Source organism: Sturnira hondurensis, unplaced genomic scaffold (genome assembly GCF_014824575.4).
Source record: "Sturnira hondurensis isolate 20B ecotype Veracruz unplaced genomic scaffold, ASM1482457v3 Scaffold0025370, whole genome shotgun sequence".
Taxonomy (NCBI): domain Eukaryota; kingdom Metazoa; phylum Chordata; class Mammalia; order Chiroptera; family Phyllostomidae; genus Sturnira; species Sturnira hondurensis.
The window spans coordinates 11,036,362-11,055,630 of record NW_028098001.1 but is presented as its reverse complement, the minus strand read 5'-3'; the positions used below and the strand labels follow the sequence as shown (position 1 = coordinate 11,055,630).

The window sequence follows — 19,269 nt, the reverse complement described above, 5'->3', positions numbered from 1 at the left end:
TGTAGTATTCAATTAAACATAAAAGATGTTACTTCTTTGCCCTGAATTGCAGCTATTTATTCCCCACAGGAACACAAAACAACATGCAGTTGTATTTTTCAAAGTTACCTGTATAAGGTTGACTGAAAATATGCTGATACAAATTTTATCAGGTTGTATCTTACTGTTATAGACACACCTATCATTTCTGAAAGCCATACTGTAATGTCACTATTTTATAGTCAGTTCATATTTTTATCTAAAGAAATAAAAGATTTAGATAATTTTTAAATTTGAATCTAATCAGATGAGTCTAGAATGTGGGACACTGTAATTCCCCTGGCCTGATCTTTCCAAAACAAAATGACGTGAGTGCTAATCTAAGTTAAAAGATAGTAACATTAAAAAGGTGAAGGGATTAAGAAGTACAAATTGGCAGTCACAGAATACTCATGAGGATGTAAAGTACAGCACAGGGAATAGAGTAGCCAAAGAACATACGTGCATGATCCATGGACGTGGACAATGGTGTGGGGATAGCCTGAACGGGTGGGGCTGAGTGGGAGGGGGGAGGGGACAAGGAGGATAAATTGAGACAACTGTAACAGTATAAACAATCAAATATAATTTTTAAAAAGATAATAAAGAGATTTTAATAGGAAAATGCAAATTCAACCTTGATAGGATACTAGATTTTTTAAAAAGCTAAAACAAAAAACATTATAAAAATATTTTTAGACAGGGAAATCTGGATATAAATCATATTAATAGATAATAATAATAATGAGTTAATGTAATTGCCTTAGATGTGATCATAATATTATGGTTGTGCAGAATATCCTTATTCTCAGGACATTCACGTAAAAGTTTGGGAGAAATGTCACGTGTACAGTTTACTTCCAAGAGATTGAATCAGTTTTTTAAAGTGTGCGTGCAGAGTGCTGGAGGATGAGGGAAGAGAGCATGAAACAGAAAGATGGCAAGAAAAAGTAAATGTGTAAAAGGTAAACACGTGTGGATGAATTATAAGGGTATAAGGTGTTCGTGGTATTTTTCTTCCATCTTTTCAGTAAGTTAAATATTTTCAAAATAAGAAAAAAATTGAAGAAAAACTACATAACCTATACTTTCAAACAGGCTAACATAATGCCAAGATAGAAAATATGTTGTTTTCTACTATGGATTATATACCTCCTCATGCACATGAATAGAATCTCACTTGACATCTCCCTCAGAGCACTGATACATACGATCTGAGTCCACATGATAACATTCTTTCTGTCATATTCTGCCTACCTCCACTAACCTTGCATGCCACTGGACAGAGTGGCCTCTCCAAAAACATAAATCTTATCCAGTCACACACTGCTTAAAAACCCATCCAAAGCTAACAGCCTTCAGAATAAAATCCAAACACCTCAGTTTGATATGCAATGCCCTCCAAAATATGACCCCCTCTAACCTATCTCCTTCCTATCTGCACACACCCTACGGGGCTGGGCAATGCTCAACTATATGCAAAAGAAACTCGCAGTTCTTTCTACTGCCTGTAGTCTCAGGAACAAATTATCCCCTTCTCTGAGTAGGTTTATCTGCCTCCTTTTTTTTTGCTAACTTCTCTTCACTCTTCAAGATCCAACTCAGGAATCATTTTCCTCTAAGAGATACTTCCTATGTAGCTTCTCAGAGTAGTCTGCATGTTCCGCAGCGAACTTCAGAGTACTTATTACAAGTACTATCATTTTCTGTAGCCCCAAGACAATTTTCTTTCACCAGCCCCAGCAGACAGCATATAACAGTATTTAGTACACATTAAATGAATCAGATAATGATTAAGACATGAAAGATTAGATCCAGAAATCTACCCCAAAACACTTTCCACTAACCTGTAGATGGTAGGCTCTGAATAATATCTGAAAGGTTATAACCTCCAGAACTATCTGAACGCTTACGTGGCTTCTTTTTTGCTTTTGTTCTTGCCTTCTTGAACATATTTTCCCTAGGAAGGAGCATACGTAAGAGTCATTTTAAAAAATAAAACTATGCATATTGAGAAAACGTGGGTACACATGCTGTAGTCACATTTATCTATGGGGTCTGGAGCAAATTACTCAATTTCACAGTGTGATATTACTAACTGTCCTGACAGTGGCATTTCTGTAAAAGTTAGAAACAAGATGGTTATAAGAAAATCCTTTGAAAAGTAAAATACTGCACATGTTCACATGAAAGTTATTATAAACTGTAATCTTGAATGAAAAATATTTGCTGATAACTTTTAAAGCATTTCAGGGAATGCTTAACTACCTAAATTAAGTATTACTAATCAGGAAAGGAAAATAAAATTACCTATGAGAACTACAACTACCCCCTTTTTACTAAAAATTACTTATATAATTCATCAACAGTTACACAGGTCAACTGTGAATACTATTATTTTATAAAGGATAACATTTGTCAACAGTAAAAATTTTATTATAAATTTGAAATATAATAACAGCATACATCTAAGTCAGATACCTATAAACTCCCAAGTATCCCAAATGCTATTAAACTCTACAAAAAAGGATTAAAAAAGAATGTATCTGGAACTCAAGACGTTTTTCAGTGAGCTAGAGTATGCTACTATACAAATGCACACACACACACACACACACTATATATATATATATATATATAATGAACAACCAAACCAAAGATTTTAACAGGTCATTTACCAAGTAGAAGTAATTCTACTAGCAATTGATAAGTGAGTCATGAACTGGAACAACTAAACCATGGACTGGAATCTAAGAGAGCTTGTCAAACGGTTGGCCCCACTGCAAGGATATGCCTAGAACTGGGATACCTTGTTGGAGAACTCCCAGACGTGAGTCACGGCAGGCCACCTCTCTTCACCCAGTTTACTTCTCTATGAAAAATCTAGGGGTGGCTCGATGTTCCCCTCTGGTTCATCCTCTCCAGAGGGCACATCTTCATACCAAGGTTGGGGAGGGCCAATTGCTTGGCTGAATAGGGTTCAGAAAAAAGAAACGCTCTTTTCCAAATCCAACCACCCACTTTGGTCTTCATACACCTGATTCTTCTAATTCTTAAGGCTTTCCAGAATTCTCTTTTAGTTTTTTCCTATTCTAAGTCGTTAAATGTTAGAATGACATTCTAACTGGAATGACTGGAAACCTCTTTCCAGTTTCCAAAATTAACAGCATTCCCTGACTGCTGTCTTCCCCTCTCCTCTTCTTTGATCTTTAGCTCATTATGGTTTTTTTTTATTTCTTTAGCCTCAGCAGGGTTTAGGAAGGTGGTTAAGATAAATGCAGACTCCTGGTCAAGATGACGGCACAGACAGACATGGTTCCCCTCTTCGTAGAGCCAAACAAAGTTACAAATAAAAATAGAACAATTATTCAGAACCTTCAGAGATCAAGATGAAAGAAAGTGTGACAGCTATAGAATTAAAGAAATCACATCCATTGGGACTAGTAGGAGGGACACAGAGATGGAATGGGCTGGTCCCATTCCCACATGTGGTAGATGAAAATTCAGGAGGGATATCTCAGGGGCAAGGAGACCAAGCTCCACACCAGGGCCCCAGCCCAGGGTACCAGTGCCAGGGAGGTAAGTCCCTGTAACTTCTGGCTGCAAACAACAGCAGGGATGTAGTCAGTGGAAGAAACTTCTGGGGCCCTAAGAGGTTCCTCTTAAAAAACCCACACAGACTCACCTACTCAGACTTACTCCCTCTGAACTCTGGCACCAGGGTAGCAGGTTGAAAGGCATCAGTGGCATACAGGGAGGAACTGAAGTGTCTGGAATTGAGGCAAGAACCAGGGGATAGCTTTCTCCAAGACAAAAAGGCGGGCACAGGCCATTGTTCCTTTTGATCACAAAGCCACAGAGCCAGCAGGCGGGAACTATATCTGAAACTCTATCAACCTGGGTAACACTGTTTGGCCAGCCTTGGAGATCCCCAGAGACTCTGCCCAACCCAACTTACGAGCCTACCCAAGCTGCTTTTCCATATGGAATGGCTGATCTTGCCTCATGACGCACTACTTCCTAAATCCTTTCAAACAAGCAACAGCTGGCCTCAGTGAGGCCCAGAACTAGCAGCTGCCATCCTAGATTCACAGCTTGGCTTTGCCTGGGACGCTCCAAGCCCAGCACTAGCAGCAGTCATCTCAGATTACTTTATAGCTCAGGCACAGTGGCCCTGGGAAAACACAGGTGGGGGCTGACTGTCGCCTGCAATACCCAGGAAACTCCAGAGCCAGTGCATCCAGTGGATAGTTACAGATCACTTCAGAGCACCACCACCCTGCCCCTGTACAACTGATCCTCCGCAGAGCACAGAGGTTGGTAGTCACTGGTCAGAGCTAGTCCTTGGAGCTGACTGGCCTGGGTAAATCCCTCCCATTGATCTGCCAACAGCAACCAAGGCTCAACTACAAGAGAAGAGTGTACTCACCCCACACAAAGGTTGCACCTCAAATATCCAGCTTGGGTGATAGGATAGGCCATGTTGCTGGACTCTACAGGAAACCTACTACATTAGGCCACACTACCAAGACACGGAGTCAAAGCAGCTCTACCTAATACACAGAAACAACACAAGAAGGCTGCCAAAATGACGAGACAAAGAAAAATGGCCCAAATGAAAAAACTGATCAAAACTCCAGAAAAAGAGCTACACAAAATGGAGATAAGCAATCTACCAGATGCAGAATTCAAAACACTGGTTATAAAGATGCCCAAGGAATTGAGTGAGGGCCTCAGCAGCACAAAAAAGATCCAGTCAGAAATGAAGAATACATTAATTGAAATAAAGAACAATTTACAGGGAAACAACAATAGAGTGGATAAAGCTGAGAACAAGTCACTGATTTGGAACATAAGCAAAAAACAACCAATCAGAACAACAGGAAGAAAAAAAGAATCCAAAACAATGAGGGTAGTATAAATAGCCTCTGGGACAACGTCAAGACATCCAACATTCACATCATAGGGGTGCCAGAAGAAGAAGAGAAAAATCAAGATATTGGAAATCTATTTGAAAAGAAAATGAAAGAAAACTTCCCTAATTTGGTGAAAGAAAAAGACACGCAAGTCCAGGAAGCACAGAGTCCAAAACGAGATGGATGCAAAGAGGCGCACTCCAAGACACATCATAATTAAAATCCAAAGCTTAAAGATAAAGAAGGAATCTTAATAGCAGCAAGAGAAAAGAAGTTATTTAGTAACAGGGGAGTTTCCATAAGACTATCAGCTGATTTCTCAAAAGAAACTTTACAGGCTAGAAGGGACTGGCAGAAATATTCGAAGTCAGGAAGAACAGGGACCTATAGCCAAGACTGCTCTACCCAGCAAAGCTGTCATTTAGAATCAAAGGGCAGATAAAGAGCTTCCCAGACAAGAAAAAACTAAAAGGAGTTCATCATCACTAAACCATTAGTATATGAAATGTTAAAGGGACTTATTTAAGCAAAAGAAGATCAACTCTGAACAATAAAATGGCAAAAAATAACACATCAATCCACAATTGAATCTGAAATACAAACTAAGCAAACAAGAACAGAGACAGAATCATGGATAAAGAGAGTGTTTTGCTGGCTGTGAGATGGAAGAGGGGTGTGGCGAGTGGGTGAGGATGTGAGTGGATTAAGAATACAAATAGGTAGTTACAGGATAGCCACAGGGATGTAAAGTACAGTATAGAAAATGGAGTAGCCAAAGAGCTTAAACGCAGGACCTACGACATGAACTTTGGCGGGGGATTGCCTAAAGGAGTGGGGGCTGCTGGGTGGAAGGGCACCCAGGGGAAAAGTCAGGACAATTGTAATAGCATAATCAATAAAATATAATTTAAAAAATAAATTACAAAACAATGAAGATAAATGCGCCAATTCAACCAACAAGCATAGCCTGAAGGCTACATTCCTTTCATATTTATATGTAAATTTGTTTAGTATATTTAATTGATCATGCTATTACAGTTGTCCCATATTTTTCCTCTCCTTTATGCCCCTCTGCCCTGCGCCCCCCTTCCTCCAGCATTCCCTCCCCTTAGTTCATGTCCATGGGTCGTACATTCAAGTTCTTTGGCCTCTCCATTTCCTGTACTATTCTTAACTCCCTGCTGTCTATTTTGTGCCTGCCAGTTATGCTTCTTACTCCCTGTACCTTTTCCCCCATTCTGCAAATAGAAATTATTCATTTACTTTGTTCTATACCAAGTCTAAGAATGAGCATAAATACATACATTTTATGTTGTGTTTCTTAATTCTTTTCTTTCAGTATCATTATAAAAGTGTCCAGGATCTGGGATGGGCTGGCGAGGTGGGGAGGAAGAAGAGAAGAAGGAAAAAAGAAGAAAACAGGAAACAGCTTACGAATAGTTTTGTTCATTATTTATTTCTTCTTTCGAAAAAACATCTCCATCTTCTAGTAGTTCCAGATAGCTAATATCTGGTCCATCTTGATAGGGTGTAATGATTCTTCTAGCCATTGCTGGAACCTGCAGAAAACAATTTGTCACCTTTTAAACACAAAATTTACAAAGACTTTTTAAAACTGGTATAATATCCTATTTGTTTAAATATGCACTGACATTAACTAGAAAAAGTCTAGACTGCCTAATGACTTCCTAAATGTAAATGTCAATCAAGGGTGGTTGATTAAAATTAATTTCATTAAGTTATACAAAACAAAAACCTTGACTAAAAAACCCCCCTTCATTAAAAAGGCAAATTAACCTATTTGTTAAGGCTCATGTGAATCTGTGCTTTTGCACTGTCCTGACCTTTGGTAAACAATAAATAATAAAAGACTCAGAAGCTTTCATTTATAAAGGAATTATAAGATACTAATCTCATTTAATATCTTCAATTTCGATTGTCATTCTTATCTATGGAATCTGAAAAGACCCTAATGTATTAGAATTAATTAGGAAATTATTCCATTAAGAAGTCTGGCCTAATATACTGTTTAATTTGGTAATATCATTGAAAAAACATGAATCTTACCATTTTTCGGTAAAATACAGAAAGATCTTTCAAAACGCCAACACTTAAAACATCAAGAGACCTAACAAATTAAACACAAAATTTTATCTTAATACTCAAGTAACTTAATACCTGTCAAGATTTTCAAACATGTAGAGGTATTTTATATTGCTGAATAAGTTGAACAGTTATATTTAAAGCATTAATATCTAGCTGTTACAAAATCTTGTAGAAAGTATGCATAGTTGTATATTTCAAATAAACAGCACAAACTCTTAAATACTTAACATAAAACTCAAGCAATTCTTAAAAGTGATAGAAAAATCTTTACTATTATAATAAAATAGCAAGTACATATTCTTTTTTCAACTTTAATTTTCTACAAATTATAATCTTTAACTATGGAAGGAGTGTTTATACTGATAGAACAATAGCCTAACTATCAGGACACCTATATTTTATCTAGAATTATCATTGCTACCAATTACCTGCATGACTTTGAGCAATTCACTGTACCTCTCTAGGCTTGAATAGTTCATGTGTAAAATAACATTTAGGCTAGATCAGCAGAATTCAAAGTAGATTTTAAGGAACTCACTGGTTCCAAAGATGTACTTTAAAGCCGCAGTGAAAATTTAAATTAAAGTTTACATTCTGAAATATATTTAAACTATTTTTACAACTAATCCAAAACAACTTGCTTATTCAACTCTGTACCACACGAGTTTTAACATTTCGAAATTAATTAACTTGTAATGCTATGGTGATATTGGTGCACCCTCCTTTTTCTGTGCATATTTACTTGCACTTTTTCTAGCAAACACATATTTGACTAGGAATAGTTAAATTTGTACAAATCTTTGTTTTAATGCCAGTACACTTGTCTATTCCTGCAAAATTACATCAATACAGATATAATCACGCATGTGTCATCATAATATTAATAGTTCAGCTGACACACTTTCCACAATATAGCAATTAAACAATAGTAGTGTGATATATCATTTTTAAATATACTTCCAATAGGTCTGGTATTTATTTTACAGTTTGGTTGATTTCTATCTGACAAACTGAACGAGGTTAACTTGGTTAAAAAAGTTACTATGACTAAAATTACTAATGTAATGTTAGTAAAGAAATTAACTTTATTCTGAAACTCTAGCCAAGCTCTCATACTAAAATACCAGGGACATTTTCAAATGCCATTGTCTAACATCCCATAACATTAATTTGAACTTGAAAAGCATTCTTTACAAAATAACAAATGATTCAGCTGCCAAAATACCATATCCTTTAAATAGAACCCTAAGATGCAATTACTAAGAATGTTAGTAGAACATTTTTATTTCAATCAGTTTTGGAATTGGTTCCATTAAAGATTATCATAACTTTGAAAGGTGAATTATTAAAAACTGTTTTTGTATCAATTATGTAAGTCAAGATTTTCTTGATTATTTACATTTAAAAATTTCCTTGGGTTTTTCCATCTTTAATATGAAGACATAAACAGAATCTTCTTCATAAAGGTTAATGAACACTTTTAGAATGTTGCCTGGCACATCGGTATTAGTTATCATTCATACATTTATTATTATTATCATCATCATTAATAATTATTATAGCAGTTTTAATTATTATTATTATGACTAACACAAAATACAGAAATATACTGTATTTTGCTACACTATTTTGCATTTTACTATATAAAGCTTTAAAATTGCAAACTGACACCAAGATCTCTAATTTCAAATCTGTGTTCACCAAAACATTCATTTTGCTCACTACTGACTGGATATTGAGTAAATGCAATAAAATATTGACTTTACTTAAAAATATGTAAATACATTTCATTAAAAATTCCACTGCTAAAACTACTGAAAACAACAGAATGAAATTCCCAAGATCCCCCTAATTCTGAAATGTCTATGACTCCTAAATCATTAATGTATATCAATTTCATCTGGGTAATCCTCAGATCCTCATAATATGAAATATTAAATTACAAAACAGGGTATATACATTTATCTGATTTTTTATGTAAGATGTGTCACTTTTCATAAGGAAGATTTCATTAGTCATTGATTTCTACATAAAGCCTTCAACACTATCAGTTTCCTACCAACTACAGGTAATGAATTTTTCACACCATTCCTTGAAGCCTAAGTTTGACAAGAAATGTCTTAAAGAGATTTAATACACAGATAAAATAGAAATCAACCATTAACAAATTTTATGCATTGCTTACATGTAAAGTAATTAAGCACCAGTATTACAGATAGTTTCCAAATGCCAAGGTCACAATTATATAGTTACAAATCAACCTAAACAAGAGATATGCATACATATAATAAATATACTTGTGATATCGTCCCACAACTTTCCAGACTATAAGCTCAACTGAGGGAAAGGATTTTGTCCATTTTGTTCATTTTTGTATCTTACTAACAGCTAGTATATACTAGATACTCAAATGTTCATGGAATGATTAAATCCTCACACATTTCATATTTTTCTACAAAGCTAGAATTTATCATTGTTCATTTTAAAATTACTAATAGAACTGCTATTATTTATAAATAATGGCTTTTGCAATGTTCATACAATATATACATCCAACTTACCTTGCTTCAAGTAAAGCTGCCATATTCAGTCCTATAAACTGTAAACAAGACAGTTTCAATTGCTCAGCATTATACATTGCTGCAAATTCTAGTAGCATAGCAGCATTCTTAAGGGTAACTACAAAGGAAGAAAATACATGTAAAAAGAGATGAAAGGCATGATACTACAGAAAATGAAATATAATTATTTCTAAAGTTTTCTAAATTTGGAGCAAGGAAAATTAAAAGTAGTTTCTTGCCAAAATTAACTAATACAAGGACAGATATAGAATCCACTTTTCTTTCTAATATACCAAACTAGTTTTAAATGATTGGTTATGAGGGAAAAAAAGCACATAAAATTTTAAGTAGAGAAATTAGAGGTGCATAGAGTGTCATCCAAAAGCAAACACAAGGGAAGAGGGCGATGGAATAGGACAGAGCAGATTCCATTTCCCCCTACACATGGGAGTAAATTCTGGCCGACCTAAGGAGGAACAGAGCAAACAGCCAACAGTTCCCCCAGCATATATGAAAATAAGAGACCAGAAATTGTAACGGACACTGAAAAACCAGACAGTAAGGGGACAGCTGTGGGTCAGCAGGGTCTCAGGGACCGAAGCAAAGCCAGGAGCAGCAGTGGCCTCGGCCGGCGACCAGCACCCAGTGCCCAGAGCAACTACCACAGGCTCTTTGGGAGCCTCCAGCCTGCTGCAGGGTCCTTGGGAGAAAGCTGGGTCATCAGCTCCCTGCCTCCTCCACTAAGCAAGGTTGGGCAACACCAGGGAGAGACCTTTCTGCTTGAGTTTACAGAGAGAGTAATAGGGACAAAGGGCCGTGTTCAATGGCAGACTCTGTGGACGCCAGCCTGGGAGAACTGATAGGCGCAGTGTCAGGCTCTGACTCTGAAAATCACCAGTCTGGCTTGGGGGATTAGGCTGTGTGCTGAGAGACAGGCTTTCTAAAGGAGAAATTTTTTTGAAACTAAATTGAAGGATTGTCCTGCCACAGCAGCTTGGCCTGCTCCCTACCCGGCCCAGCAAAGATCCCAAAGTCGGTCAGAGGGCCTGGAGTTCCCCCACAGAACTGGGGCGGATCTGCGCCCGAACCCGCAGGACCCAGGCAGCGGGCTGACCGGCCCACGCGCATGCATGTCCCGCAACCCAGCCCACGGTGATGACCCCTGGGGAAAGAGTGCCATGAGGAAGACCTAGGTCCCCTTCGTGGGGCACTGGGGAGAGGCAACGGGTAGGCTCTTGGGAGAGGGCTCACAGAAACACCACACCAATCGCCCTTCAGCCTGCCCCAGCCAGAAAAACCGGTTTGGCCAGTCTGAAAACAACAAGAATTTTTTTAAAGTAATCTTTTATCTTTTTAACTTTATTATTGTTTTATCTTTCAATACTTTTTTCCTCTCTTTTCTTCTTTCCTGTTTTATTCCTTCTTCCTTTCTTTCCAACTTACTGCTTTTTCCTCCCTCTCCTGCCTTTTTTTTCTTTTACCCATAAGGGCCACAACTTGGAACTGGGAAAAGACCAGACTTGGACCCCAAGAGGGGGCATCCCAACAGTAGAGACAGAGAGACAAATTTCACTTTGCTATAGCAGAGAAGCCACAAGTTGCTGCATATTTGTATTGTTACTATTTTCACTTCTTTTATATTTTAATAGTATCTTTGCATTCCTCCTTTTTCTATATAGGCTTCTTAGTCTTGGCTGGTTATATTGTATCATTTGACAGGTTTCCCCAGTTCTCTCCTCCACAGTGTATTGCTAATTTTCTATACTTCACGCCACTTGTTTTCTTTCAGCATGCTACCCAAAGCTCTACACCCCCTATTCAGACAGATCACATAGAGTCTGTCATATGATTGTTGCTCTAGTATTATTGTAAATAATAGCTGTTCTATAACACTATAAATACTTCACAACACATCTCCCGGATCTTAGCCCACTTTACAGGTTTCTGAATTCTATTACTATAGTGATTAACTCTATTTGCTCAAACACTACACCTATTTACTATCCTTTACACTCACCTTACCTCAGAATCTGACACCCCGCAACCTCACTTTCTAGATCCAACTCACAAGCCCTCCCTCCCCAATAAGAGACTTATCTTGTGTCCATCCTTTCTTAAAAGTGGCAAGTTAGGTTGAGGATTACAGTTAACACTATATATAACCTAAAGATCTTCTATCTCTTCTCCACCGGCTGTGACTGTAAATATCATAAAATACTCTCCCGCTGTCATAAACAATTTTGCCTCCTCCTCCAAATGAACACACCCACAAAAAAGGACTAGGTGGACACGCAGAACACCAGGATACCCAAAGGAGACTGCACCACTGAATTTCAAAGGTATTCTACCACAGAAGTGCACACCATAAACCCAGGGAGTCAGAACAGATCAATTTAAGAAGCTGAGGCTAACAAGAAGAGTCTCACAAACAATGGGAAGACAAAGAAACAATCCCCAAATGAAAGGAAAGGAGGAAGTCCCAGAAAGAATGCTAGATGAAATAGAAGCACATCAACTAACAGATACTGAATTCAAAGCACTGGTTATCAGGAAGTTCAAAGAGCACACAATGAGTTACCAGAAACTACAGGGGAGCTACAATGAACTCACTGCAAACTACATCAGCATGAAAAAGGAAATAGAAACTATCAGCAAGGGCCAAGAGCAAATGAAGAATACAATTTCTGAACTGAAGAACACAGGAGAAGGAATTAAAAGCAGGATTGACGAAGCAGAAGATTGGATCAGTGAGTTGGAGGACAAAGTAGGAAAAAACTCCCAGAAAGAGCAAAAAAAGGAAAAGAGGCTCAGAAATAATGAAGAGGGTTTAAGAGAAATGCAAGACAATATGAAATGTAATAATATCTGAATAATAGGGACACCAGAAGGAGAAGAAGAACAAGGGACAGAAAACCTACTTGAAAAAGTAATGAGGGAAAACTTCCCTAATTCGAGGAGAGAAAAAGTCACACAAATCTGGGAAACACAGTCCCAATCAAGAGGAACCCAAAGTGGCACACTTCAAGACATATCATCATTAAAATGGCAAAATTCCAAAATAAACAGAGAATCTTAAAGGCAGCAAGGGAGAAAAAGAAAATAACACACAAGGGAGCCCTGATAAGGTTAGCAACTGACTTCTCAATGGAAACACTCCAAGCCACAAGAGCATGGCAAGAAATATTCCAAGGAATGAGAACCAGAGGACTACAACCAAGGCCACTTTACCCAGCAAGGCTCTCAATCAAGACAGAAGGCCAAATAAGGAGCTTTCCAGACAAAAGAAGTCTAAAAGAATACAACTCCACCAAACTAGCTCTGTAAGACATGCTAAAGGGACTGCTTTAAGGAAGGAAAAGAGAGAGAGAGAGGAACACGGGTACAAAAATGACAATGAATAAGTACCTTTCAATAATAACCTTAAATGTAAATGGATTAAATACTCCAATTAAAAGACACAGAATAGCTGAATGGATAAGAAAGCATAACCCACATATATGCTGCCTACAAGAGACCCACCTAAGGACAAAAGACCATCACAGATTGAAAGTAAAGGGCTGGAAACAAAGTTTCCAAGTAAATGGACAGGGGAAAAAAAGTTGAGATAGCAATACCCATATCAGACAAAATAGACTTCAAAAACAGGGCCATAAAGAGAGACCCAGAAGGTCACTTCATAATACTCAAGGGAAGAATCCACCAAGAAGAAATTAACATCATAAATATCTATGCACCCAACATAGGAGCACTCAAATATATAAAGAACATCTTGGAGGACTTCAAGAATGATATTGACAGCAACACAATTATAGTAGGGGATTTTAACACCCCACTGTCAAAAATGGACAGATATTCCGAACAAAATATCAACAAAGATATTGTGGCATTGAACAACACCCTAGATGAAATGCACTTAACTGATATATATAGAGCCCTTCATCCCAAAGAAGCTAAATATACATTCTTTTCAAATTCGCGTGGAACATTTTCAAAGATAGACCAGATGATAGGACACAAAATGAGCCTCGAAAAATTCAAGAAAATTGAAATCATACCAAGCATTTTCTCCAACTGTAAGGGACTGAATCGGGAAACAACCCCCTCCCCCCAAAAAAATACCCAAAACACTCAAAATCATGGAGATTGAATGGCATGCTATTAAACAACAAATGGGTCAAGAATGAAATTAGGGAAGAAATCAAAAAGTTTCTGGAAACGAATGAAAATGCACTCACAACAACCCAAAACTTATGGGACACAGTGAAGGCAGTCATGAGAGGGAAGTTCATAGCAATACAGGCTCACCTAAAGAGGACAGAAACATTTCAAACAAACAACCTAACCCAAGACCTGCAAGAACTCAAGGAACAACAACAAAGACAGCCCAGAGCAAGTAGAAGAAAAGAAATAAGCAAGATCAGAGCAAAATTAAATGACATAGAGACTAAAAGCATAATTCTAAGGATCAATGAATCCAGGAGTTGGTTTTTTAAAAAGATAAACAAAATAGACAAACCTTTAAGTAGGCTCATCAAGAAAAGAAGAGAGAGGACCCAAATAAATACAATCAGAAATGAAAGAGGAGAGATTACAATTGATACCACAGAAATAGAAGGGTTTGTAAGAAATTACGATGAAGAACTGTACACCAAGAAATTTGAAAACCCAGGTGAAATGGACAAATTTCTAGAAAAATATAATCTTCCAAAACTCAATGAAAAAGAAGCAGAAAACCTGAACAGACCAATAACAGCAGAAAAAAATGGAGCAGTAATCAAAAAACTCCTATCACATAAAAGCCCTGAACAGATGGTTTCACAAGAGAATTCTACAAAGCATTGAAGGAAGAGCTAACTCCTATTCTTCAAAGACTATTCCAAACAATCCAAAATGATGGAAGACTCCCAAACTCTTTTTATGAAGCCAGCATCATCCTAATTCTAAAACCAGATAGAGACACAACAAAGAAAGAAAACTTCAGGCCAATATCGCTGATGAACACAGACGCTAAAATCCTCAACAAAATATTGGTGAATTGCATCCAACAATAATACATTAAAAAGATAATACACCATGACCAAGTGGGATTCATCCCAGGGATGCAAGGATGGTTCAATATTTACAAATCAGTAAATGTAATACATCACATAAACAAAAGCAAAGACGAAAATCACATGATCATATCAACAGATGCAGAAAAAGCTTTTGATAAGGTACAACACCCATTCATGATAAAGGTACTCAGCAAAGTGGGAATAGAGGGAGCATTCCTCAATATAATAAAGGCCATATATGAGAGACCTACAGCCAACATCATACTCAATGGGCAAAAACTAAAAGCTTTTCCACTAAGATCAGGAACAAGACAAGGTTGTCCATTTTCACCACTTCTTTTCAATATAGTATTACAAGTTATAGCCACAGGGATCAGACAAGAAAAGGAAATAAAAGGCATCCAAATCAAAAAGGAGGAAACAAAACTGTCATTTTTGCAGATGACATGACAGTGTGCATGGAAAATCTTATAGACTCTACCCAAAAACTGCTCGACCTAATAAATGAATTTGGCAAAACAGCGGGTTATAGTCGATATCCAGAAGTCAAAGGCATTTTTGTATACTAACAATGAAACAGCAGAAGCAGAAATCAAGAAAAAAATCCGACTCGATATAGCAAAAAGAAAAAATAAAATATTTGGGAATAAACCTAACCAAGGAGGTAAAAGACCTGTATGCAGAAAACTACACAACACTGAAGAAAGAAATCAAGGAAGACACAAAAAAATAGAAACATATACTGTATTCATGGATTGGAAGAATTAACATCATCAAAATGTCCATACTACCCAAAGCAATTTATAGATTCAATGCAATACCTATTGAGGTACCAATGGCATCTTTCACAGACATAGAACAAACACTTCAAAAATTTATATGGAACCATAAACAACCCTGAACAGCAGCTCCAATTTTGAGAAAGAAGAACAAAGTAGGAGGGATCACGATACCTGATGCCAGACTGTATTACAAGACCACTATAATCAAAACAGCCTGGTACTGGCATAAAAACAGGCACATAGACCAATGGAATAGAACAGAGAGCCCAGAAATAAACCCAAGTCTCTACAGTCAATTAATATTCAACAAAGGGAGCAGTAACATAAAATGGAGTAAAAATAGCCTCTTCAACCAATGGTGTTGGGAGAACTGGACAGCTACATGCAAAACAATGAAACTTGAGCACCAACTCACACCATACACCAAAATAAATTCAAGGTGGATAAAAGACTTAAATATAAGCCGTGACACCATTTAAATCCTAGAGGAGAATATTGGCAGGAAAATCTCAGATATTTCCCCCAGCAATATTTTTACTGGTATGTCCCCTAGAGCANGTGGGAATAGAGGGAGCATTCCTCAATATAATAAAGGCCATATATGAGAGACCTACAGCCAACATCATACTCAATGGGCAAAAACTAAAAGCTTTTCCACTAAGATCAGGAACAAGACAAGGTTGTCCATTTTCACCACTTCTTTTCAATATAGTATTACAAGTTATAGCCACAGGGATCAGACAAGAAAAGGAAATAAAAGGCATCCAAATCAAAAAGGAGGAAACAAAACTGTCATTTTTGCAGATGACATGACAGTGTGCATGGAAAATCTTATAGACTCTACCCAAAAACTGCTCGACCTAATAAATGAATTTGGCAAAACAGTGGGTTATAGTCAATATCCAGAAATCAAAGGCATTTTTGTATACTAACAATGAAACAGCAGAAGCAGAAATCAAGAAAAAAATCCGACTCGATATAGCAAAAAGAAAAAATAAAATATCTGGGAATAAACCTAACCAAGGAGGTAAAAGACCTGTATGCAGAAAACTACACAACACTGAAGAAAGAAATCAAGGAAGACACAAAAAATAGAAACATATACTGTATTCATGGATTGGAAGAATTAACATCATCAAAATGTCCATACTACCCAAAGCAATTTATAGATTCAATGCAATACCTATTAAGGTACCAATGGCATCTTTCACAGACATAGAACAAACACTTCAAAAATTTATATGGAACCATAAAAGACCCTGAACAGCAGCTCCAATTTTGAGAAAGAAGAACAAAGTAGGAGGAATCACGATACCTGATGACAGACTGTATTACAAGACCACTATAATCAAAACAGCCTGGTACTGGCATAAAAACAGGCACATAGACCAATGGAATAGAACAGAGAGCCCAGAAATAAACCCAAGTCTCTACAGTCAATTAATATTCAACAAAGGGGGCAGTAACATAAAATGGAGTAAAAATAGCCTCTTCAACCAATGGTGTTGGGAGAACTGGACAGCTACATGTAAAACAATGAAACTCGAGCACCAACTCACACCATACACCAAAATAAATTCAAGGTGGATAAAAGACTTAAATATAAGCCGTGACACCATTTAAATCCTAGAGGAGAGCATTGGCAGGAAAATCTCAGCTATTTCCCCCAGCAATATTTTTACTGGTATGTCCCCTAGAGCAAGGAACATAAAGGAAAAAATAAACAAATGGGATCCCATCAAAATTAAAAGCTTCTGCATGGATAAAGAAAACAGTATTAAAATAAAGAGAACCAAGTGTATGGGAAAACATATTTGCCAATGATACCCCAGACAAAGGTTTAATCTCTAAAATATACAAAGAACTTACACGACTCCACTCTAAGAAGACAAGCAACCTAACTTAAAAATGGGCAAAGGACTTGAACAGACAGTTCTCCAAGGAGGACATACAGTGGATCCAGAGACACATGAAGAGATGCTCAATATCACTACCTATCAGAGATGCAAATTAAAACCACAATGAGATACCACTTTACACCAGTCAGAATGGCTATCATAAACAAAGCAACAAACAACAAATGTTAGAGAGGCTGCAGGGAAAAGGGGACCCTAGTTCACTGTTGGTGGGAATGCAGACTGGTACAACCATTATGGAAAACAGTATGGAATTTCCTCAGGAAACGAAAAATGGATCTGCCTTTTGACTCAGCAATTCCACTGCTAGGAGTATATCTTAAGAACCCTGAAACACCAATCCAAGAGAACCTATGTACCCCAATGTTCACAGCAGCACAATCTATAATAGCAAAGAGTTGGAAGCAACCTAGGTGCCCATCAGTAAATGAATGGATCCCAAAACTATGGTACATATGCACAATGGAATTCTATGCAGCAGAAAGCAAGAAGAAGCTCCTACCCTTTGCAACAGTATGGATGGAACTGGAAAGCATTATGCTGAGTGAAATAAGCCAGGTGGTAAAAGACAAATATCGTATGATCTCACCTTTAACAGGAACCTAAACAACAAAACAAGCAAGCAAGGAAAATATAATCAAAGACACTGAAATACAGAACAGGCAGACAGGGACCACAGGGTATAGGGGAGGAAATTTCAGGGGCAAAGGGGAAGGATTCACAGGAACAAGTATAAAGGTCACATGGACAAAAACTAAGGGCGGTGGATATGGGAGGGAGGTGGGGAGCACTGGGGGGGTGGGCTGGGATGGGAGTAAAAGACAGAAAACTGTACTTGAACAATAATTAAGTTAAAAAAATAAAAATTAATAAAAGCAAACACATCAGAAACAGCAATCTTCCACTTCATATTTTGAATATTTTTAACTTTTATTGGCAAACAGCTTTCCTTTTCATTTGTATAGAACAGAAGTCATTCCCTCTATAAAACTAAAGCTATTTTTAAGACTAATAGAAAGTTGTAAAATCATTCTATAAAGTACATTTATGTTGAATAGTCTTATCAATTTATGTGCATATATTTACATATATAAACATCCACACAGTATATATTTGGAAAATAAGTACATCTTTACTTTACCATATTATTCATGCCAGTGCAGAATCTCGCATACTGTATAAAAGATTCTGAATTTTATTACAATGCTAGTAACTTTTATATAAAGTACGTTTCACTAGAAAATTGTCACAAAATATCCTACCTACTTAGCACATAACTTTGGCTTCCCAAATCTCTTCCATCCTTTTTCTTATTTACTCTTGAGTCCCAGTCAACAGAGGAATACAACCCTCTTTTATGCCAGTTTCCTCCCTCTATTTCTTTCTTCTTTCCCCTTAGTGACTCTGTCAAAAGTTGTAACTGCAACCCTGGCTGGTGTGGCTCAGTGGACTGAGCACTGGACTGTGAACCCAAGGGTCAATGCTTCGATTCCCAGTCAGGGTACGTGCCTGGGTTGTGGGCCAGGTCCCCAGTCGGGGGAACATGAGAGTCAATCACACACTGATGTTTCTTTCCCTCTCTTTCTCCATCCCTTCCCCTCACTAAAAATAAACAAAATCTTTAAAAGAACAGTACTTCTGCCCCCCTAAAAAATTTTGTAACCACAACCAATAATCATCTATCTTACTACTGACAAACCTCAAATTTCAACTAATGAATGATGAACCCAAAGTCTTCCACTTCAAAGAAATTAAAATGGATCATACAAATTTTTGAAATTGTTCAGTGGGGAACAAGGTTGCCCAATAATGAAAGACCAAACAATTCTCTTGCTACATTCTAAGAAGATCAAGGATTTCATTAAAGAGACAACTGTGTAGCAAGACAATTATGGAATGCCAGGAATGGAATTCAA

General features: G+C 37.2%; 1 protein-coding gene across 1 annotated transcript in view; it reads right to left on the bottom strand.

Annotated features, from left to right (window-relative positions):
- The window catches only part of IBTK (inhibitor of Bruton tyrosine kinase), a 98,184-nt gene that overhangs the window by 36,227 nt on the left and 42,688 nt on the right, over window positions 1–19,269 (bottom strand). Inside the window, exons 18-21 of the mRNA XM_037039264.1 lie at window positions 9,602–9,719; window positions 7,002–7,062; window positions 6,369–6,493; window positions 1,866–1,978 (exon numbers count right to left, since the gene is read on the bottom strand). Of these exons, the coding sequence (XP_036895159.1) occupies window positions 1,866–1,978; window positions 6,369–6,493; window positions 7,002–7,062; window positions 9,602–9,719 (417 nt within the window). The remainder of the gene's footprint in view (window positions 1–1,865; window positions 1,979–6,368; window positions 6,494–7,001; window positions 7,063–9,601; window positions 9,720–19,269) is intronic.